General features: G+C 45.8%; 2 protein-coding genes across 3 annotated transcripts in view; both read right to left on the bottom strand.

Annotated features, from left to right (window-relative positions):
- Positions 1 to 699: 699 nt before the first annotated feature.
- LOC134983411 (gastrula zinc finger protein XlCGF17.1-like) lies at positions 700 to 3,253 on the bottom strand. The gene is made up of 2 exons (XM_063949101.1): positions 3,169 to 3,253; positions 700 to 2,231 (listed from the first exon to the last, which is right to left on the bottom strand). The coding sequence occupies exons 1-2, from the start codon at positions 3,251 to 3,253 to the stop codon at positions 1,933 to 1,935; spliced, it is 384 nt and encodes a 127-aa protein (XP_063805171.1). The 3' UTR covers positions 700 to 1,932.
- The window catches only part of LOC134983385 (zinc finger protein ZFP2-like), a 37,626-nt gene continuing 15,198 nt past the window's right edge, over positions 2,214 to 24,641 (bottom strand). The window contains exon 6 of one of the 2 annotated variants that reach the window (XM_063949083.1): positions 2,214 to 6,430. In XM_063949083.1, coding sequence (XP_063805153.1) covers positions 4,839 to 6,430 — 1,592 coding nt within the window. In that variant the 3' untranslated portion in view covers positions 2,214 to 4,838. The remainder of the gene's footprint in view (positions 6,431 to 24,641) is intronic. The other variant, XM_063949084.1, reaches the window with a different exon arrangement.

Genomic DNA, 24,641 nt, shown 5'->3' with positions numbered 1-24,641 from the left:
TTAGGAAGGAAATTGGTGAGCCAGTCCCTGTGGTTGACCCTTCTCTGCCTCATGCGGGATGGATCCTTGGACTCTCCAGTTCCTCAGGAAGCTGTGGATTCTTCTTGCCCACTACCTGGTGGTTCTGTGGTCATCTCAGGCCATGAACCTCCCAGATGCCTGGCCTCCAGATTAACATGTAATGGTCATGGAGGTGGTCCTGGGCTCTGTAGAGGAGGAGGTGGAAAAAGCAAAGGAAAGTTGTGTCCCTTCAGAAGGGGCAATGGTGGACATTGTGAATGGTGAAGGGAAGGTTTTTGTGGGTGAAGAGGGAGTTATGCCATATATCCCAGAAGTATGGGTCCTCAGCCTATATGATGTGCCACCATTAATGTGGCTTCTGTCTTGTCCGACCAAGCTTCATTTATGGGCTTTGTAATTTTTTTAAGCAGGATAAAGGCTGAGTTTTTTATTTCTGCAGTAGACTAGAATAAGCCCAGACAGTCCCACTTCCATTATACCACCGGAATGTGACGGACAGTGACCACCGTGCCATCACTTACCTGTATGCTTACACGAAACAGAATGATGGAACACTTACACGGTTTCTTTACATCTTCTGGGGTCCACTCCGAGATTAGACATTATGGCGTAATTACTCAGACGGGAATATAAAACAGAATAAAAATAAAAGATTTAATGCAATAATTAGATGCAGACAAAAGCTTTTATTATGAAATCATACAGGGGAGTATCCGCACCATATAGATGTAACATACAACAAACCACTGCAGATGGAACCCGGGTGACTCTAATGCACATGGTAATGTACAGGGTATATATGGATAGGATCTTGTATCCCAAAACACTCCAGGTCAAGATGAGTGTCTGCAACAAGTTAGGCAAACTAGAAAAAGTGAAAACACATTCCAATTGCCGCCATATTGTCGTGCAGCAATACAGATTGTGTAAACTGGCATTAGACATTCACACAAAGCACAAGATACAAAATAAACAGCAGAAAAAAGACCTAAGCATTTGGGATGTATTATTTAGGAAGTAAATAGAGGTACATTAATGAAAAGCGTGAGTAACAGTCATCAGTCTGCTTGTGAAGGTCTCTAGAGTGGAGGCTTCTTACAGTGCAAGGCAGTGAGTTCCATGTTCAGGGCTGCAAAACTAAAAGTTCAACCCATAAATGAATGCCAGGAGATTCTTGGTACTGCTGGTAACAGTCCTTCATCTGTAGAAGCCAGCAAGCAGGGCAGTAATGAGGCAGAAGCTGCTTCTAGTACCTTGGACCATGTAATGTTGGGCTGGGAAGGTCAGTTAGCCAATAATGAAATAGATTTGTCATCTTGCAGGCAGCCGGTGAAGGGAGTAGAGAATGGGTGTTAGGAGGCAGGAACGGGCTGGTTAGGTAACAGCTTGGCTGCTGCATTCTGTACTAGCTGCAAGCTCTGTAATTCTTTTGCTGGGTGACACAGGTAGATGGCATTGCAGTAGTCTATGAACTCCTGAGGGAATCAAGTGCTTGATTCTGGCTATGGTCCACAGATGAAAGAACGAGGATTTGTATGTGGCGGATACCTGATGTCTGTGTCAGCCACAAAACAGAAGGATTCAGCACATGTTCAGAATTTTGCAATTCTGAACACCAAAGCATAAATCCAGATGGTTGGTAAAGCTGTAGTCTTGTCCTTTGTTGGGGAGCTTCTATTATGTTTCACAAAGACTGAGTCACAGCCAACTGGCATCATCCACCCCTGGCGCTCAGCTAGACAACCATTTATTGGTATTCGGTTCTCAGTACATGGAGCAAAAAGCAGGTCATCTGCATAGCAGTGGTAGACCAGGCCATGACGTCTGATTATATCACCCAGTGGTAGCATGTATATTTTATAAAGCATAGGAGATAGGATTCACCCGAGGAACATTGGACGACAGTGATAATTATACTCCAGAAGATGTAAATGGTTCCGTACTTGGGTAATGTCTAATGTGTTCAACAAGAGCGGATTTATTTCTCTCACAGCATGAAAATGGCTTCTCATCTGTGTGACTCCTCTGATGTGTAACCAGATGTGATTTATATGCAAAACATTTCCCACACTCAGAACAGGAAAATGGCTTCTCACCTGTGTGACTTCTCTGATGTGTAACAAGATGTGATTTCTGTGCAAAACATTTCCCACACTCAGAACAGGAATACGGCTTCTCACCTGTGTGACTTCTCTCATGCCGATCAAGAGCTTATTTCCCGACCAACATCCTGCTGATATATCCTGCTCCCTACTACGTTCTCGTTGGAAATTTCTCCACAGGGGTGTTCAAGTGTGCTGCATCTTTTGGTGTCTGTGCTGTCTCTAGCTGCAGAAAAACCTTGGCATTGCGGAGCTGCGTAGTGCGGCCTACATCCTGGGTGTCGCGGCCGGCCTCACTGCCTGACATTGTGCTGTGCGCAAGTTCACTTCCAGCTACGGCTCTCCTCTCCTGACCACTCCGGCTGGCGGGCTGCTGATTCGGGGACTGCTGGCACTGACTGGCTGTGGTGGGAGACTACTACATCACCGGGATTGACCGCATGTTTACTGTGGCCAAACTTAGCTGCTGCGGATCCGCCACTTCTACTACCCGACTGTTTACCCAAGCTGAATGCGGGGCGGCTTCTTCTGAGTGGTGCTTTTAACTCCGTGTCTGTGCCGCTGCTGTCGCCTTATATTGCGAGCGGAATCCTTGCATTTTGGCCAACCCTGGGAGCAGCTTATTAAGAGTGCTTTCCCGCCACGGAGATGCCATCTTTTGACCGGGCCCCTAGGAACTTCATTACTTCTCTCCTATGCTTCCCTAGTGAGTGCACACCTTTTTTTCACTATAGCTCTCTGCTGAACACTGAGGGCTCCTTCATCATGAACACACAGAACTGCCATTTCTTCTGTGTTTCATACCTCTGATATTGACTGTTTGAGACTGGACCTTTCTAATATTTCTATCTGCTATTCAGTGCTTTACATATTACTGGCTTTGGTGAGGCACCCCTTCAAGCCATGTTTAACCCTGCTAGTACCTCTGAACATCTAACCTCCTCTATCCTGAAGGCTGCTATGGAATCTGAGAAAAGGATTCTTGCTATGTTTGGAGAAGAGACTGTTGTGGTGCCCGTTTCTCCTGAACAGTCTGCCTGCCTACCTGTGTTGATGCCCTCGGGTGAGCCTGTGGGTTCCGCTACACAACAAGTTATAAATAAATTGGGGGAGTTGCGGATTAATCCCATGCGTATTCGCCGTTATTCCTGGTTGGCGATGGTGCATGGGATGTCAGCGGCAGTCTCCATCTCGTCATTAGGACTGTGTGGACCCACACTGTAATCTCATTCAGGGCCTCAAAATGTGACTTTTTGGACACTGGAGAACTGTACTGTATCACATTGCAGTCCGTTGAGGTGCTAGGGAGGGGGATGGATTTCCATTCTGTAATTTTTGTGGACCTGAGGCCTTTACTCTTCTCTACTTGGATAATGCTGTACAAGATGGCTGATGACTCCATTTGTTTGCTGGTTACTGTTTGTGAATTGTTGGGCTATATGGTTCCGGAATGGGCCCGTCCCCCAGACTGAATTTGCTTCTTTCCAAGTCTGTGTACTGATTCACTGTTGCCAGGACCCTCGCTATGTTTTATTTTCTCACTGATTCTCTGTAAAATATTGTCCATTCTCATGTTTTTTGTATGTCTTATTATCGGCCTAACTTTATTACATAGTTACACACTATGTTTAATTTGAAAAATGTTCATTTAAGAGCTTATGTATCTAGATACGCATTGGAATATCTATTGGGTATAGCAAACACTATCCTTCATATTTTATGTTCACATATGTAAGTTTATACGTGGAAGTTCTACTAGAGTTAGATCCTTTGATATTATCTTTTCAGTTGCCCCAGTCATATATCTATTTTATTTATCCTCGTTTTGGGTATGGGGTGGGGGTTTAGGGCTTAGACAAGTTAAGTAGCTTAGGTGGGCGGGTTATGGGGATCCAGGTATACCTAGGTTGGGGTTAGGTTATACAGGGTGCGGGGTTTGTTTTGATTTAGTTAGAGACTGTAGGGTTTTGTTTTATTCTGTTTAGATTTATGGCAGATGTCTCCGGAATTATATATATTTTTTTCAATATTCCTTCACTCTATGCCTATTCTATTCATGGTCTGCAATATAGTTACCTCTGTATCTCTATATTCCTCAGCTATAGGTTACTCTCTTTATCCTTGATATGTGAGCTCACATGGCGCCTGTGTGCTCCTATTGCTTAATGTTATACTGGTGAGTGCTTTATATATCCTGTTTTTGTTGGGCATGTATTGTAATTTTATTTGGTATACATTGTCTGACAGTACTCCTGTCTGCATATTGCATGCTCTACTGTATCTGCCATGATTGTGACGCACAAAACGCGTTGGAGGCACAGAGCTACAGTTTACCATCTGACCGGCCCGAATTCCCTGACGCTGAGCCGCAGTGTGACTTCATCGAGCCGCGACTTAACAACTAACCGCGATCTCCCACCGCTGGACGCAGTGGCACGGGAGAAGAGGACTTACCATACTACATCTTGGTGCCCTGCATGGTACCGGTTAGTAGTTAGGGAAAGTTAGAACTTCCACATTTTGTGAAATCGTGACGGACTGAGCTCAAATTCTCCAAAAGGAGCTGTAAACACGTTTTGTATTAACAAATTTTTCTTACAGGTGCCACTTTCTTATAATTCTCATAATTTTAATAATTGTTTGTTGTATTATTATTTTTTTTTGGGGGGGGTTTAAAAAACTTACAATAAATACACAATTTAAAAAAAAAAGAGCTTATTTCCCACACCCAGAGCAGGAATATGGCTTCTCACCTGTGTGAATTCTCTGATGTGTAACAAGAGCTGATTTCTGTGCGAAACATTTCCCACACTCAGAACAGGAATACGGCTTCTCACCTGTGTGAATTCTCTGATGTGTAACAAGAGCGGATTTCTGTGCGAAACATTTCCCACACTCAGAACAGGAAAATGGCATCTCACCTGTGTGAGCATGCTGATGAATAACAAATTGTGATTTGTGTGCAAAACATTTCCCACACTCAGAACAGGAATACGGCTTCTCATCTGTGTGACTTCTCTGATGACTAATAAGATCTGGTTTCGATGAAAAACATTTCCCACACTCAGAACAGGAATACGGCTTCTCACCTGTGTGACTTCTCTGATGTATAACAAAATGTGATTTGTGTGCAAAACATTTCCCACACTCAGAACAGGAATACGGCTTCTCACCTGTGTGACTTCTCTGATGTATAACAAGATGTGATTTCCGTGCAAAACATTTCCTACACTCAGAACAGGAATATGGCTTCTCACCTGTGTGACTTCTCTGATGTATAACAAGATCTGGTTTCGATGAAAAACATTTCCCACACTCAGAACAGGAATATGGCTTCTCACCTGTGTGACTTCTCTGATGTATAACAAAATGTGATTTGTGTGCAAAACATTTCCCACACTCAGAACAGGAATACAGCTTCTCACCTGTGTGACTTCTCTGATGTATAACAAGAGCTGATTTCCGTGCAAAACATTTCCTACACTCAGAACAGGAATATGGTTTCTCACCTGTGTGACTTCTCTGATGACTAACAAGATGGTATTTCGATGAAAAACATTTCCCACACTCAGAACAGGAATACGGCTTCTCACCTGTGTGACTTCTCTGATGTGTAACAAAATGTAATTTCTGTGCAAAACATTTCCCACACTCAGAACAGGAATATGGCATGTCACCTGTGTGACTTCTCTGATGTGTAACAAGAACTGATTTACATGCAAAACACTTACCACACTCAGAACAGGAAAATGGCCTCTCACCTGTGTGAGCATGCTGATGAATAACAAAATGTGATCTCTGTGCAAAACATTTCCCACACTCAGAACAGGAATACGGCTTCTCACCTGTGTGACTTCTCTGATGTGTAGCAAGAAATGATTTTGTTGCAAAACATTTCCCACACTCAGAACAGGAATACGGCTTCTCACCTGTGTGACTTCTCTCATGTCTAACAAGATATGATTTATATGTAAAACATTTCCCACACTCAGAACATGGAAATGGCCTCTCACCTGCCTTAGCTGGCTGATGAGTAATAAGGTTTGTGTTCTGTGTAAAACATATGGCATCTATAGAACAGGGAAACACTGTATCTACTCTCAGAGCTGTAACAGATGCACCAATATCAGAGTGATCAGGAGAACATTTCCCAGGATCAGAGGGATCAGCTGATAGAGCTGGATGAATAATTGGGGTAATGGGGTTAGCTCCTGGAGAATCCAGTCTACTGTCATTATCTGTTATTTCAGAATCCAGGGATAGCATTAGATGTCCTTCTGAGATATTCCTGCTTGTGTGTCCATCTGCTGGAAAATAAAATACATTAATATATATAATGAGTAGACAAGACCCAGGGTGTTACAGCATACAATAAATAATTCTATAACTGACATTTTTATCTGTAATCATTGCTTTTATGTTTATTAAAAAACAAAAAAAGCTAGGATGCTTAGACTGGACCTTGATCAACACTGAACGCTCATGTGAGATTACTAGAGGGGACGTGGACGCTCATGTGGGATTACTAGAGGTTACGTGGACGCTCACGTGGGATTACAAGAGGTGACGTGGACGCTCACGTGGGATTACTAGAGGTGACGTGGACACTCACGTGGGATTACTAGAGGTGACACGGGCGATCACGTGAGATTACTAGAGGTGACACGGGCGATCACGTGGGATCACTAGAGGTGACACGGACGCTCATGTCGGATCACTAGAGGTGACACGGACGCTCATGTGGGATCACTAGAGGTGACATGGATGCTCATGTGGGATTACTAGAGGTGACACGGACGCTCATGTCGGATCACTAGAGGTGACACGGACGCTCATGTGTGATCACTAGAGGTGACATGGATGCTCATGTGGGATTACTAGAGGTGACATGGACGCTCATGTGGGATTACTAGAGGTGACATGGACGCTCATGTGGGATTACTGGAGGTGACACGGACGCTCATGTGGGATTACTAGAGGTGACATGGACGCTCATGTGGGATTACTAGAGGTGACATGGGCTTTGCAATAATAAAACACCAAAGAAGAGACAGTGCTGTCCTGTTTGCACACTAATAAATAATATATAACCTTTATTAAGTACAGTAAAGTATGTAAGATAAATCAGTGATATATTAAACACAAAGGTAAATGTATAAAGGTGAATAATGTAATAAACAAACAAGTGTATTTGTTGTTAAACATCGGCATATATATTATATTGGGTGATAACTGATTCAGTGCTAATAATCCTGTTCAGTAAGAATATATTTATATATTACACCCATACGAGGATGGGATAAATTACACATTGAATAATATTGTGACAGAGTTTCCTCCAGCGGTAATCTCAATGTAACATCACACTGTATGTATAAACATTTTATGGGGGGGATTCAGTTCATCGCAAAAACTCCCTATCTAATTAGCCGCAAAAAGTTATTGGTGATAATTCTCCATAGGTTTTTTATTTTGCTCACAAATGTCTGCGCACTGAGCAGTTGTGCGGTGTTAGGAGGAACTCATTTATAAAGGCTTTTTAGATGTTTCCTACTGTATTGTCTTACAGACCTATAGTTTCCTACTGTATTGTCTTACTGACCAATAGTTTACTACTGTATTGTCTTACTGACCTATAGTTTCCTACTGTATTGTCTTACTGACCTATAGTTTCTTACTGTATTGTCTTACTGACCTATAGTTTCCTACTGTATTGTCTTACTGACCTATAGTTTCTTACTGTATTGTCTTACTGACCTATAGTTTCCTACTGTATTGTCTTACTGACCTATAGTTTCCTACTGTATTGTCTTACTGACCTATAGTTTCTTACTGTATTGTCTTACTGACCTATAGTTTCCTACTGTATTGTCTTACTGACCTATAGTTTCTTACTGTATTGTCTTACTGACCTATAGTTTCCTACTGCATTGTCTTACTGGCCTATAGTTTCTAACTGTATTGTCTTACTGACCTATAGTTTACTGTATTGTCTAACTGATCTATAGTTTCTTATTGTATTGTCTTACTGACCTATAGTTTCTTACTGACCTATGGTGTCTTACTATATTGTTTTACTGAAATACAGTTTCTTACTGTATTGTCAAACTGACCTACTGTTTCCTACTGTATTGTCTTACTGACCTATAGTTTCCTATTGTATTGTCTTACTGACCTATAGTTTCCCACTGTATTGTCTTACTGACCTACAGTTTCCCACTGTATTGCCTTACTGGCCTATAGTTTCCTATTGTATTGTCTTACTGACCTATAGTTTCCCACTGTATTGTCTTACTGACCTACAGTTTCCCACTGTATTGCCTTACTGGCCTACAGTTTTCTATTGTATTGTCTTACTGACCTACAGTTTCCCACTGTATTGCCTTACTGGCCTACAGTTTTCTATTGTATTGTCTTACTGACCTACAGTTTCCCACTGTATTGCCTTAATGACCTACACTTTTCTACTGTATTGTCTTACTGACCTATAGTTTCCTACTGTATTGCCTTACTGACCTATAGTTTCCTTCTGTATTACATAGTAACATAGTATCTAAGGTATAAAAAATAGAATTTTAATTATCTACCGGTAAATCCTTTTCTCTTAGTCCGTTGAGGATGCTGGTCCATATCAGTACCATGGGGGTATAGACGGGTCCACTAGAAGCCATGAGCACTTTAAGAGTTTAATAGTGTGGGCTGGCTCCTCCCTCTATGTCCCTCCTACCAGACTCTAGAAACTGTGCCCGAGGAGACGACATACTTCGAGAGAAGGAAATACACAGATAGTGGCAAGATTCATACCAGCTCACACAACAGGCAAATCCGGCCAACATGCCGAAAATCTCAGCAACAGCTGAAACAGTAAATAACGCAGAACTTACCTAGGAACCAGGCAGTACTGAACTATAAAACCAAAGCAGGAAAACAAAGCGCTAGGCTAGCGGCCAGCATCCTCTACAGACTATGAGAAAAGGATTTACCAGTAGGTAATTAAAATCCTATTTTCTCTTACGTCCTAGATGATGCTGGGGTCCATATTAGTACCATGGGGATGTACCAAAGCTCCCAGTATGGGAGGGAGAGAGCGAAGGCTCCTGCAAAACTGCTTGACCAAACTTGAGGTCATCAGAGGCCAAGATATCGAACTTGTAAAACTTAGCAAATGTACTCGACCCAGACCAAGTAGCTGCTCAGCAAAGCTGTACAGACGAGACACCCCAGGCAGCCGCCCAGGAAGAGCCCACCTTACGAGTAGAGTAGACCTTTACAGATTTTGGACACGGCAATCCTGCCATAGAATATGCATGCTGGATGGTGAACCTGATGCAGCGTGAAATCGACTGCTTAGAAGCAGGACACCCAATTTTCTTGTGATCATAGAGGACAGAGTCAGTTTTCCTATGATGAGCCGTCCTCTTCACATAAATCTTCAAAGCCCTTACAACATCCAAGGCCTTTGAAGCAATTGAGGTGTCAGTAGCCACTGGCACCACAATAGGTTGGTTGATATGAAAAGCTGATACAACCTTAGGCAGGAACTGCGGACGAGTCCTGAGTTCCGCCCTATCTTCATGGAAGATCAGATAGGGGCTTTTACAGGAAAAAGCTCCCAATTCTGACACGCGTCGAGCAGATAGCTAAGGCCAACAAAGTGACCGCCTTCCACGTGAGAAACTTGATTTTAGCCTCCTGTAGAGGCTCAAACCAATCCGACTGCAGGAACTAATACCACACCAAGATCCCAGGCGCCACAAAGGGAAGCTGGATGTGCAGAACCTCTTCAAAAAGGTCTAAACCTCAGGGAGGACAGCCAATTGCTTTTGTAAGAAAATGGATAAAGCCGAGATCTGAACCTTGATAGTTCCCAATCTCAGGCCCATATCCACACCTGCTTGCAGGAAAAGGAGCAAACGTCCAAGTTGAAACTCCACAGCAGGAAATTTCTTGGATTCACCCCAAGACACACATTATTTCCAAATTCGATGGTAATATTTAGATGTTACCCCATTCCTAGCCTGTATCAGGGTAGGAATCACCTCGCTTGGGATACCCTTTCGAGCTAAGATCTGGTGCTCAACCGCCATGCCATCAAACGTAGCCTTGGTAAGTCTTGATAGGCGAACAGCCCCTGCAGCAGCAGATCCTCCCGAAGAGGTAAGGGCTGTGGATCTTGCAGAAGATCCAGCAGATCCGCGTACCAAGCCCTCCTTGGCCTGTCTGGAGCAATGAGGATTGCCAGAACCTTTATTCTTCTTACAAGTTGAAGAACTCTTGGAATCAGAGGAAGTGGAGGGAACACATACACTGACGTGAACACCCACAGTGTTACCAGTGAGTCCACCGCCACTGTCTGCGGGTCTCTCGACCTGGAAAAGTACCTCCGCAGCTTCTTGTTGAGACGGGAGGCCATCATGTCTATGTGAGGAACCCCCCACCAACCGGTTACCTCCTCAAACACCTCTGGGTGAAGGCCCCACTCTCCTGGATGGAGATAGTGTCTGCTGAAGAAGTCTGCTTCCCATCTTTCTAATCCCGGAATGAAGATTGCTGACATCGCCACTGCGTGCCTTTCTGCCCAGAGGAGGATTCTTGACACCTCTGACATTGCAGCCCTGCTCTTCGTTCCGCCTTGTTAGTTTATGTAGGCCACTGTGGTCACGTTGTCCGATTGCACCAGAACAGCTCAATCCTGTAGGTGTGCTGCTTGAAGAAGGCCGTTGTACATGGCCCTTAGCTCCAGGATGTTTATTGGGAGAAGGGATTCTTGATATGACCACCTTCCTTGGAAGGTTTCTCCCTGAGCGACTGCTCCCCAACCTCTTAGACTTGCATCCGTGGTTAGAAGGAATCAGTCCTGAAGCCTGAACCTTCGGCCTTCTAGAAGGTGTGGTAGTTGTAGCCACCAGAGGAGTGAAATCCTGGCTTTGGTGACAGATGTATCCTCTGATGCATATGTAGGTGAGATCCCAACCACTGGTCCAAGAGATCCAGCTAAAGGAGCGAGCAATGAATCCTCCATACTGCAGAGCCTCGTAGGAGGCAACCATCTTCCCCAGAAGGTGGATGCACTGATGAACCGATACCCATGAAGGCTTCAAGACATCCCGGACCATTGTTTGAATCACTAGTGCTTTCTCTACCGGTAGAAACACCCTCTGCACCTCCATGTTGAGGATCATTCCCAGGAAAGGCAGCCTCCTTGTCAGCTCCAGATGAGACTTTGGAAGGTTCAGGATCCAACCGTGCTCCTTGAGCAGATGTGTCATGAGAGCATTGGATCTTAATAACTTCTCCCTGGATGTTGCCTTGATCAGGAGATCATCCAGATACGGAATTGTGTTCACACCCTGCTTGCGGAGGAGAACCATTATCTCTGCCATCACCTTGGTGAAGACCCTCGGTTGAAACGGATAGTGATCATCTAAAAAGTGCAAACTTGAGATAAGCCTTATGCGTCGACCAAATGGGAATGTGGAGGTACGCATCCTTGATGTCCAGGGACACCAAGAATTCCCCCTCCATCAGTCCTGAGATGACAGCTCTCAGAGACTCCATCTTGAACTTAAACTCCCTGAGATAAGGGTTCAAATACTTTAAGTTCAGAATTGGCCGTACAGAACCATCCGGCTTCGGTACCATGAGAAGGTTCGAATAGTAACCCTTGTTCCACTGATGAGGCAGAACTGGAACAATGACCTCGGACACTACCAATTTTCAGATATCTTCCAGAAGAATTGCTCTATCTGCCTGCAAAACCGGTAAGCCTGATTTTAAGAAACGGTGAGGTGGGAGAGTTTGAAACTCCAGATTGTACCCCCAGGACACAATATCCTATATCCAAGGGTCCAGGCCAGACGACACCCAGACGTGGCTGAAATGCCGGAGTCTTGGTCCCATCTGACTTTCCTCCAGGCTGTGTGGTCCACCGTCATGCGGAGGACTTGTGGGTACCAGAAGCAGGCTTCTGGTCTTGGGAACCACAAAACAACACACTTAACTGCTATACAGCGCCTATAGATTATGGCAGATGAATAATTAAAACATTCCTAATTAGGTACACCTCCTGAGAAACTGCGCAAGCCGAGAACACTATGTGGAGTGTGCAAAAGGAACAATATAACAAAGAAAAAACGGCTGCGCTGTGTGTCAGGAGATGATATGTATAAAGAGAGCCGACATGTAAACAGTTAACAATATTTAATGCAATTCATATAATTATAAAACCAATAGATAAACATGTGTGAATCAATCACATGGAATAAAACACAACTCAAAAACTCAGGAGTAAAATAAACTCAGCGGGAGCGTTATATGCAGATTTAGGACCCAATTTTGGCAAGTGTCCGTTTTCCATGGGCTAAATAGCCATATCATCAGTTGGTTGCCAATAGATGGGCACAGAAAGTTCCAAATATACTGTGTGCTTGCAGAAGTTGGATGTGATCGGTAGAATGTATTTACCTCTCCAGTGGGCTGGGCGAGAGTCGGGCGTCCCCGACTAACCGTCCTGCAATGCCCACGTCCACACGGCGGCGGGGAGGAATGGAGATCTCTGGGAGGAGTAGCTGGCTGTAGAGACGCGATATCCAGCGATCGGTCTCAAAGTATTTTGCAGCCTGAGCAAGATTCGATCCTAGTCCGTGCAAGCAACACCTGTAGCTACCTGAGCGAGGTGTGTGGAGGGCGGGGTCTGGCGCGTTTCGTCACATACCATGTGACTTTTTCAAAGATCTTTGAGACCGATCGCTGGATATCGCGTCTCTACAGCCAGCTACTCCTCCCAGAGATCTCCATTCCTCCCCGCCGCCGTGTGGACGTGGGCATTGCAGGACGGTTAGTCGGGGACGCCCGACTCTTGCCCAGCCCACTGGAGAGGTAAATACATTCTACCGATCACATCCAACTTCTGCAAGCACACAGTATATTTGGAACTTTCTGTGCCCATCTATTGGCAACCAACTGATGATATGGCTATTTAGCCCATGGAAAACGGACACTTGCCAAAATTGGGTCCTAAATCTGCATATAACGCTCCCGCTGAGTTTATTTTACTCCTGAGTTTTTGAGTTGTGTTTTATTCCATGTGATTGATTCACACATGTTTATCTATTGGTTTTATAATTATATGAATTGCATTAAATATTGTTAACTGTTTACATGTCGGCTCTCTTTATACATATCATCTCCTGACACACAGCGCAGCCGTTTTTTCTTTGTTATTCTGGTCTTGGGAACCTGCGGGAGCAGGCTTTTTTCCTATAGCACGACCACCTCTAAAGAAGGTGTGAGGTTTGTTCTTTGTAGGCCTCGCAGAATACTGAATGTTACGTAATCCTGGATATCCTTATCCATTAGGAATTTATCCAACCCATTCTTAAAGGTGTTGACTGAGTCCGCCATTATAACTCTCAGGCAGGGAATTCCAAACACGTATTGTCCTTACCGCGAAAAAATAAGATTTTACTCACCAGTAAATCTATTTCTCGTAGTCCATAGTGGATGCTGGGAACTCCGTAAGGACCATGGGGAATAGCGGCTCCGCAGGAGACTGGGCACAAAAGTAAAGCTTTAGGACTACCTGGTGTGCACTGGCTCCTCCCCCTATGACCCTCCTCCAAGCCTCAGTTAGGATACTGTGCCCGGACGAGCATACACAATAAGGAAGGAATTTTGAATCCCGGGTAAGACTCATACCAGCCACACCAATCACACCGTATAACTTGTGATCTGAACCCAGTTAACAGTATGATAACAGAGGAGCCTCTCGAAAAGATGGCTCACTACAACAATAACCCGATTATTTTACAAAAACTATGTACAAGTATTGCATATAATCCGCACTTGGGATGGGCGCCCAGCATCCACTACGGACTACGAGAAATAGATTTACCGGTGAGTAAAATCTTATTTTCTCGGACGTCCTAGTGGATGCTGGGAACTCCGTAAGGACCATGGGGATTATACCAAAGCTCTCAAAGCGGGAGAGTGCGGATGACTCTGCAGCACCGAATGAGAGAACTCCAGGTCCTCCTCAGCCAGGGTATCAAATTTGTAGAATTTTGCAAACGTATTTGCTCCTGACCAAGTAGCTGCTCGGCAAAGTTGTAAAGCAGTTGCCCAAGATGAGCCCACCTTCCTTGTGGAGTGGGCATTTACAGATTTTTGGCTGTGGCAGGCCTGCCACAGAATGTGCAAGCTGAATTGTACTACAAATCCAACGAGCAATAGTCTGCTTAGAAGCAGGAGCACCCAGCTTGTTGGGTGCATACAGGATAAACAGCGAGTCAGATTTTCTGACTCCAGCCGTCCTGGAAAAATATATTTTCAGGGCCCTGACAACGTCTAGCAACTTGGAGTCCTCCAAGTCCCTAGTAGCCGCAGGCACCACAATAGGTTGGTTCAGGTGAAACGCTGAAAACCACCTTAGGGAGAAACTGAGGACGAGTCCTCAATTCCGCCCTGTCCGAATGGAAAATCAGATAAGGGCTTTTACAGGATAAAGCCGCCAATTCTGACACGCGCCTGGCCGAGGCCAGGGCCAATAGCATGACCACTTTCCATGTGAGATATTTTAACTCCACAGATTTAAGTGGTTCAAACCAATGTGACTTTAGGAACCCCAAAACTACATTGAGATCCCAAAGTGCCACTGGAGGCACAAAAGGAGGCTGTATATGCAGTACCCCTTTTACAAACGTTTGAACTTCAGGGACTGAAGCTAGTTCTTTCTGGAAGAAAATTGACAGGGCCGAAATTTGAACCTTAATAGACCCCAATTTCAGGCCCATAGACACTCCTGTTTGCAGGAAATGTAGGAATCGACCCAGTTGAAATTCCTCCGTCGGGGCCTTACTGGCCTCGCACCACGCAACATATTTTCGCCAAATGCGGTGATAATGTTTTGCGGTTACATTCTTCCTGGCTTTGATCAGGGTAGGGATGACTTCATCCGGAATGCCTTTTTCCTTCAGGATCCGGCGTTCAACCGCCATGCCGTCAAACGCAGCCACTGTGAGTCTTGGAACAGACAGGGTCCTTGCTGGAGCAGGTCCCTTCTTAGAGGTAGAGGCCACGGATCCTCCGTGAGCATCTCTTGAAGTTCCGGGTACCAAGTCCTTCTTAGCCAATCCGGAGCCACGAATATAGTGCTTACTCCTCTCCGTCTTATAATTCTCAGTACCTTGGGTATGAGAGGCAGAGGAGGGAACACATACACTGACTGGTACACCCACGGTGTTACCAGAGCGTCTACAGCTATTGCCTGAGGGTCCCTTGACCTGGCGCAATACCTGTCGAGTTTTTTGTTGAGGCGGGACGCCATCATGTCCACCTTTGGTTTTTCCCAACGGTTTATAATCATGTGGAAGACTTCTGGGTGAAGTCCCCACTCTCCCGGGTGGAGGTCGTGCCTGCTGAGGAAGTCTGCTTCCTAGTTGTCCACTCCAGGAATGAATACTGCTGACAGTGCTATCACATGATTTTCCGCCCAGCGAAAAATTCTTGCAGCTTCTGCCATTGCCCTCCTGCTTCTTGTGCCGCCCTGTCTGTTTACGTGGGCGACTGCCGTGATGTTGTCCGACTGGATCAACACCGGCTGACCTTGAAGCAGAGGTCTTGCTAAGCTTAGAGCATTGTAAATGGCCCTTAGCTCCAGGATATTTATGTGAAGTGATGTCTCCAGGCTTGACCATAAGCCCTGGAATTCCTTCCCTGTGTGACTGCTCCCCAGCCTCGCAGGCTGGCATCCGTGGTCACCAGGACCTAGTCCTGAATGCCGAATCTGCGGCCCTCTGGAAGATGAGCACTCTGCAACCACCACAGGAGAGACACCCTTGTCCTTGGTGACAGGGTTATCCGCTGATGCATCTGAAGATGCGACCCGGACCATTTGTCCAGCAGGTCCCACTGGAAAGTTCTTGCGTGGAATCTGCCGAATGGGATTGCTTCATAGGAAGCCACCATTTTTCCCAGAACCCTTGTGCATTGATGCACTCAGACTTGGCTCGGTTTTAGGAGGTTCCTGACTAGCTCGGATAACTCCCTGGCTTTCTCCTCCGGGAGAAACACCTTTTTCTGGACTGTGTCCAGGATCAGCCCTAGGAACAGAAGACAAGTCGTCGGAATCAGCTGCGATTTTGGAATATTGAGAATCCAACCGTGCTGTCGCAACACTACCTGAGATAGTGCTACACCGACCTCCAACTGTTCCCTGGATCTTACCCTTATCAGGAGATCGTCCAAGTAAGGGATAACTAAAACGCCCTTCCTTCGAAGGAGTATCATCATTTCGGCCATTACCTTGGTAAAGACCCGGGGTGCCGTGGACCATCCAAACGGCCGCGTCTGAAACTGATAGTGACAGTTCTGTACCACAAACCTGAGGTACCCTTGGTGAGAAGGGTAAATTGGGACATGAAGGTAAGCATCCTTGATGTCCAGAGACACCATGTAGTCCCCTTCTTCCAGGTTCGCAATCACTGCTCTGAGGGACTCCATCTTGAATTTGAACCTCTGTATGTAAGTGTTCAAAGATTTTAGATTTAAAATCGGTCTCACCGAGCCGTCCGGCTTCGGTACCACAACAGTGTGGAATAATACCCCCTTCCCTGTTGCAGGAGGGGTACCTTGATTATCACCTACTGGGAATACAGCTTGTGAATGGCTTCCAATACTGCCTCCCTGTCGGAGGGAGACGTCGGTAAAGCCGACTTTAGGAAACGGCGAGGGGGAGACGTCTCGAATTCCAATTTGTACCCCTGAGATACCACCTGAAGGATCCAGGGGTCTACTTGCGAGTGAGCCCACTGCGCGCTGAAATTCTTGAGACGGGCCCCCACTATGCCTGAGTCCGCTTGTAAAGCCCCAGCGTCATGCTGAGGGCTTGGCAGAGGCGGGAGAGGGCTTCTGTTCCTGGGAACTGGCTGATTTCTGCAGCCTTTTTCCTCTCCCTCTGTCACGGGGCAGAAATGAGGAACCTTTTGCCCGCTTGCCCTTATGGGAACGAAAGGACTGCGCCTGATAATACGGCGTCTTCTTATGTTGAGAGGCGACCTGGGGTAAAAACGTGGATTTCCCAGCTGTTGCCGTGGCCACCAGGTCTGAAAGACCGACCCCAAATAACCCCTCCCCTTTATAAGGCAATACTTCCATATGCCGTTTGGAATCCGCATCACCTGACCACTGTCGTGTCCATAACCCTCTTCTGGCAGAAATGGACAGCGCACTTACTCTTGATGCCAGTCGGCTAATATCCCGCTGTGCATCACGCATATATAGAAATGCATCTTTTAAATGCTCTATAGGCAATAATATACTGTCCCTATCTAGGGTATCAATATTTTCAGTCAGGGAATCCGACCACGCCAACCCAGCACTGCACATCCAGGCTGAGGCGATTGCTGGTCGCAGTATAACACCAGTATGTGTGTAAATACATTTTAGGATACCCTCCTGCTTTCTATCAGCAGGATCCTTAAGGGCGGCCATCTCAGGAGAGGGTAGAGCTCCTTGTTTTGACAAGCGTGTGAGCGCTTTATCCACCCTAGGGGGTGTTTCCCAACGCACCCTAACCTCTGGCGGGAAAGGATATAATGCCAATAACTTTTTAGAAATTATCAGTTTTTATCGGGGGAAATCCACGCTTCATCACACACCTCATTTAATTTCTCAGATTCAGGAAAACTACAGGTAGTTTTTCCTCACCGAACATAATACCCCTTTTGGTGGTACTCGTATTATCAGAAATGTGTAAAACATTTTTCATTGCCTCAATCATGTAACGTGTGGCCCTACTGGAAGTCACATTTGTCTCCTCACCGTCGACACTGGAGTCAGTATCCGTGTCGGCGTCTGTATCTGCCATCTGAGGTAACGGGCGCTTTAGAGCCCCTGACGGCCTATGAGACGTCTGGACAGGCACAAGCTGAGTAGCCGGCTGTCTCATGTCAACCACTGTCTTTTGTAAAGAGCTGACACTGTCACGTAATTCCTTCCAACAGTTCATCCACTCAGGTGTCGACCCCCTAGGGGGTGACATCACTATTACAGGCAATTTGCTCCGCCTCCACATCATTTTCCTCCTCATACATGTCGACACAAACGTACCGACACACAGCACACACACAGGGAATGCTCTGATAGAGGACAGGACCCCACTAGCCCTTTGGGGAGACAGAGGGAGAGTTTGCCAGCACACACCAGAGCGCTATATATATACAAGGATAACCTTATATAAGTGTTTTTCCCTTATAGCTGCTGTATTGTTAATACTGCGCGTAATTAGTGCCCCCCTCTCTTTTTTAACCCTTTCTGTAGTGTAGTGACTGCAGGGGAGAGCCAGGGAGCTTCCCTCCAATGGAGCTGTGAGGGAAAATGGCGCCAGTGTGCTGAGGAGATAGGCTCCGCCCCTTTTTCACAGACTTTTCTCCTGCTTTTTTATGGATTCTGGCAGGGGTTAAAATTCATCCATATAGCCCTGGGGGCTATATGTGATGTATTTTCGCCAGCCAAGGTGTTTTTATTGCTGCTCAGGGCGCCCCCCCCTAGCGCCCTGCACCCTCAGTGACCGAAGTGTGAAGTGTGCTGAGGAGCAATGGCGCACAGCTGCAGTGCTGTGCGCTACCTTGGTGAAGACAGGATGTCTTCTGCCGCCGATTTTTCCGGACCTCTTCTTGCTTCTGGCTCTGTAAGGGGGCCGGCGGCGCGGCTCTGGGACCGGACTCCATGGCTGGGCCTGTGTTCGATCCCTCTGGAGCTAATGGTGTCCAGTAGCCTAAGAAGCCCAATCCACTCTGCACGCAGGTGAGTTCGCTTCTTCTCTCCTTAGTCCCTCGATGCAGTGAGCCTGTTGCCAGCAGGTCTCACTGAAAATAACAAACCTAAAACTAAACTTTTCACTAAGCAGCTCAGGAGAGCCACCTAGTGTGCACCCTTCTCGTTCGGGCACAAAAATCTAACTGAGGCTTGGAGGAGGGTCATAGGGGGAGGAGCCAGTGCACACCAGGTAGTCCTAAAGCTTTACTTTTGTGCCCAGTCTCCTGCGGAGCCGCTATTCCCCATGGTCCTTACGGAGTTCCCAGCATCCACTAGGACGTCAGAGAAAAACATTTTGCCGCTTTGTGCGGAATCTTCTCTCCTCTGACCTAAGAAAGTGTCCACGTGTCCTCTGTGCTGATCTTACCAAAAACAGGTCCCACACAAGCTCTGTGTATTGTCCCCTTATATATTTGTAGATGTTGATCATGTCCCCTCTTAGGGCCTAATTCTGAGTTGATCGCAGCAGAAAGTTTGTTAGCAATTGGGCAAAACAATGTGCACTGCAGGGGGTGGGGGGGCAGATATAACATGTGCAGAGAGAGTTAGATTTGGATGGGGTGTATTAAAACCGAAATCTAAATTGCAGTGTAAAAATAAAGCAGCCAGTATTTACCCTGCACAGACACAATATAACCCACCCAAATCTAACTCTCTCTGCACATGTTACATCTGCCCCACCTGCAGTGCACATGGTTTTGCCCAATTGCTAACAAACTTTCTGCTGCGATCAACTCAGAATTACCCCCTTAGTCTCCTCTTTCCCAGTGTAAACATGTCTAGTCTTGCAAGCATTTCCTCGTATTCCAGAGTCTCCATGCCCTTAATTAGTTTGGTCACCCACCTCTCAACCTTTTCTAACTCCAGGATATCCTTTTTGTAGTCGCATGTGTGGTGCTGTGTCTAATTTTTTTCACAGGTACCCCGGATCGACGGAGACTGTGGCAGTCGGCGGGTCAACATAGGTAAGTATGTGTGTGTCGGCAGTTGTGTAATAAATTTTTACTAACAAGGTGTGTGTCTCCTGTTTTTATTTGGGTATTTTTTTCCAGTAGAACTACAGGTACCAGCGGGCCTGTTTTTCTCCCGCATGCTGGTACTTGTGGTTCTCCAAGTACCAGCTGGCGGGGACTTGTAGTACTACTGGAAAAAACAATATTCTTTCACAATTCTCAAGGCTATCAGCCTCCCATCCGCAGCCCTTGGATGGGGGGGACAGCCTCGGGCTTCACCCCTGGCCCTTGGGTGGCTGGGGGGGTGGACCCCTTGATTGAAGGGGTCCCCACTCCCCCAGGGTACCCCGGCCAGGGGTGACTAGTTGGATATTTAATGCCACGGCCGCAGGGCACTGTATAAAAGTGACCCCCGGCTGTGGCATTATCTGTCCAGCTAGTGGAGCCCGATGCTGGTGTAAAAAATACGGGGGACCCCTACTCTTTTTGTCCCCCGTATTTTTTGCACCAGCACCAGGCGCAGAACCCGGTGCTGGTTTTAAAAATACGGGGGATCCCCTGTCCAATTTTTCCCCAGATTTTTAGAACCAGGACCAGCTCGAAGAGCCCGAGGCTGGTTATGCTTTGGAGGGGGGACCCCATGCCATTTTTTTCCGGGATTTTACCATTTCATCTAAAAAAAAATATATATATTATTTTAAAAAATATAAAAATAATACTTGTGCCTCCAAAACAGACAAACCAATTACCTAATCCCTTCTAATATAAATAGATATGCTATCACCAAAAAAAAAAAAAACACCAAAAAAAAACATGTTTTACATTTTTTTTATTAGTTTCACCCACCAAAGTGTGGCGGATTGAAATTGACGAATTTACTGTCTAAAAGCACTGTTGGCGAATTTCCAAACTTCAATTGAATATACTTTTGTCGAATTGCAGCATTTGTACCATTGCAGAAAAGTCGAATTTGACAAAAGTCGAATTTCAAAAAATCGCATTTTGAAACTCTGTTTTTTTGACGGAAAGTTCTGAATTGCATTGACGATTTTTTTGGGGGGTGAAAAAGTCCAGTTTTTCGCCAATTTCGGGAATTCGACCGCAATTGCATATACCCCTATGTCTCCTACTCCTGCTGCTCTTTCAATTTGCTTCAGTAACAATTCCTCATCAGACACATTAATACCAGGCGGCCTGTAGCATAACCCCAATAACTTTTTTATTGCTTTACCCCCGCATGCAATTTCTACCCATAACGTTTCAACAGTATTTACAGTCCCCTCTTGAATATCTTCCCATATATGAGGTTTTAATAACGGCTTTACATAAAGACATACCCCTCCACCCCGTTTATTTAGTCTGTCTCTCCTGAGCAGCGTATAACCCTCTAGGATTGACTGTCTAATAATGAGATTCATCCCACCAAGTTTCAGTAATGCCTATAATATCATACTGTTTGCTTGCTGCAAGGATTTCTAGTTCCCCCTTTTTTCCTGTAAGACTTCTGGCATTTACATACATACAATTAAGATCAGTATTTCCCCCTGTGCTAGGGGCATCATTCTCTTTATGCAGCAACGGTGACCCATAATCGTTATTACTTAGTGTTTTGGTAAAAACTTTAATACCCATGTTAATGCTCTTGCCGGCTGCTCTTTCCCTACCGCCTACTCCTCCCCCCTTTCATTCACTACTGCCATCCCCAGTATTCTCACTGCATTGTCTTACTGACCTATAGTTTCCTTCTGTATTGTCTTACTGACCTATAGTTTCCTTCCATATTGTCTTACTGACCTATAGTTTCTTACTGTATTGTCTTACTGACCTATAGTTTCCTTCTGTATTGTCTTACTGACCTATAGTTTCTCACTGTATTGTCTTACTGACCTATAGTTTCCTACTGTATTGACTTACTGACATAGTTTCTTCTGTAGTGTCTTACTGACCTATAGTTTCTTCTGTATTGTCTTACTGACCTATAGTTTCTTACTGTATTGTCTTACTGACGTATAGTGGCTTATTGTAGTCTAACTGACCTATAGTTTCCAATAGGGAGAGCCCACGGCTGTCTGGCAGTGTTCTAGATGGTAAAGTATTACACATATTAATATATTTCTTCTAAATAAAATATTTTTCACCCTGATTGATATAATACTGATAGTAAGACAATTCAGTCAATAGTAATCTTTCTTTTAATTAAGTAGGATCAATTTATATGAATTTTTAGTGAATATTTCTTAAAGGTTATATTTTATTTGCAATTAAGTTAACAAGAGTGCTCCCAAAAAAATAAGAATTTACTCACCGGTAATTCTATTTCTCGTAGTCCGTAGTGGATGCTGGGACTCCGTCAGGACCATGGGGGATAGTGGCTCCGCAGGAGACAGGGCACAAAAGTAAAGCTTTAGGATCAGGTGGTGTGTACTGGCTCCTCCCCCTATGACCCCCCTCCAAGCCTCAGTTAGGATACTGTGCCCGGACGAGCGTACACAATAAGGAAGGATTTTGAATCCCGGGTAAGACTCATACCAGCCACACCAATCACACCATATAACCTGTGATCTGAACCCAGTTAACAGTATGATAACAGAGGAGCCTCTGAAAGACGGCTTCCAACAATAACAACCCGATTTTTGTAACAATAACTATGTACAAGTATTGCAGACAATCCGCACTTGGGATGGGCGCCCAGCATCCACTACGGACTACGAGAAATAGAATTACCGGTGAGTAAATTCTTATTTTCTCTGACGTCCTAAGTGGATGCTGGGACTCCGTCAGGACCATGGGGATTATACCAAAGCTCCCAAACGGGCGGGAGAGTGCGGATGACTCTGCAGCACCGAATGAGAGAACTCCAGGTCCTCCTTAGCCAGGGTATCAAATTTGTAGAATTTTACAAACGTGTTCTCCCCTGACCACGTAGCTGCTCGGCAAAGTTGTAACGCCGAGACCCCTCGGGCAGCCGCCCAAGATGAGCCCACCTTCCTGGTGGAGTGGGCATTTACAGATTTAGGCTGTGGCAGGCCTGCCACAGAATGTGCAAGTTGAATAGTGCTACAAATCCAACGAGCAATCGTCTGCTTAGAAGCAGGAGCACCCAGCTTGTTGGGTGCATACAGTATAAACAGCGAGTCAGATTTTCTGACTCCAGCCGTCCTTGAAATATATATTTTTAGGGCTCTGACAACGTCTAGCAACTTGGAGTCCTCCAAATCGCTAGTAGCCGCAGGCCCCACAATAGGCTGGTTCAAATGAAATGCTGAAACCACCTTAGGGAGAAATTGAGGACGCGTCCGCAGTTCTGCCCTGTCCGAATGGAAAATCAGATATGGGCTTTTGTACGACAAAGCCGCCAATTCTGATACTCTCCTGGCTGAAGCCAGAGCCAGTAACATGGTTACTTTCCATGTAAGATATTTCAAATCCACCGATTTGAGCGGCTCAAACCAATGGGATTTGAGAAAATCCAAAACTACATTGAGATCCCACGGTGCCACTGGAGGTACCACCGGGGGCTGTATATGTAGTACTCCTTTGACAAATGTCTGGACTTCAGGAACTGAAGCCAATTCTTTCTGGAAGAAAATCGACAGGGCCGAAATTTGAACTTTAATGGACCCCAATTTGAGGCCCATAGACAATCCTGTTTGCAGGAAATTCAGGAATCGACCCAGTTGAAATACCTCCGTCGGGGCCTTTCTGGCCTCACACCACGCAACATATTTTCTCCAAATGCGGTGATCATGTTGTGCGGTCACTTCCTTCCTGGCCTTAATTAGAGTAGGAATGACTTCCTCTGGAATGCCTTTTTCCCTTAGGATCCGGCGTTCAACCGCCATGCCGTCAAACGCAACCGCGGTAAGTCTTGGAATAGACAGGGTCCCTGCTGAAGCAGATCCCTTCTTAGAGGTAGAGGCCACGGATCTTCCGTGAGCATCTCTTGAAGCTCCGGGTACCAAGTCCTTCTTGGCCAATCCGGAGCCACTAGTATTGTTCTTACTCCCCTTTGCCGTATAATTCTCAGTACCTTTGGTATGAGAGGCAGAGGCGGAAACACATATACTGACTGGTACACCCACGGTGTCACCAGAGCGTCCACAGCTATTGCCTGAGGGTCTCTTGACCTGGCGCAATACCTGTCCAGTTTTTTGTTGAGGCGGGACGCCATCATATCCACCTTTGGTTTTTCCCAACGGTTCACAATCGTGTGGAAGACTTCTGGATGAAGTCCCCACTCTCCCGGGTGTAGATCGTGTCTGCTGAGGAAGTCTGCTTCCCAGTTGTCCACTCCCGGAATGAACACTGCTGACAGTGCTATTACATGATCTTCCGCCCAGCGAAGAATCCTTGCAGCTTCTGCCATTGCCCTCCTGCTTCTTGTGCCGCCCTGTCTGTTTACGTGGGCGACTGCCGTGATGTTGTCCGACTGGATCAACACCGGCTGACCCTGAAGCAGGGGTTTTGCCAGGCTTAGAGCATTGTAAATCGCTCTTAGCTCCAGTATATTTATGTGAAGAGACATCTCCAGGGTTGACCACACACCCTGGAAGTTTCTTCCCTGTGTGACTGCTCCCCAGCCTCTCAGACTGGCATCCGTTGTCACCAGGACCCAATCCTGTATGCCGAATCTGCGCCCCTCTAACAGATGAGCACTCTGCAACCACCACAGAAGAGACACCCTTGTCCGTGGCGACAGGGTTATCCGCTGATGCATCTGCAGATGCGATCCGGACCATTTGTCCAGCAG

Source organism: Pseudophryne corroboree (genome assembly GCF_028390025.1).
Source record: "Pseudophryne corroboree isolate aPseCor3 chromosome 3 unlocalized genomic scaffold, aPseCor3.hap2 SUPER_3_unloc_14, whole genome shotgun sequence".
In the NCBI taxonomy this organism is placed as follows: domain Eukaryota; kingdom Metazoa; phylum Chordata; class Amphibia; order Anura; family Myobatrachidae; genus Pseudophryne; species Pseudophryne corroboree.
Note: the sequence above shows the minus strand (reverse complement) of the source record. Positions and strands in the feature narration are given on the sequence as shown.

What these genes read in the sequence shown, in the direction of transcription:
- LOC134983411 (XM_063949101.1), bottom strand. Translation starts at nt 3,253, where the DNA reads ATGGGATTAATCCGCAACTCCCCCAATTTATTTATAACTTGTTGTGTA. An exon ending in ACCCGAGGGCATCAACACAG is followed by an intron (nt 2,232 to 3,168) that starts GTAGGCAGGCAG and finishes TCGGGAAATAAG; the next exon opens with CTCTTGATCGGCATGAGAGA.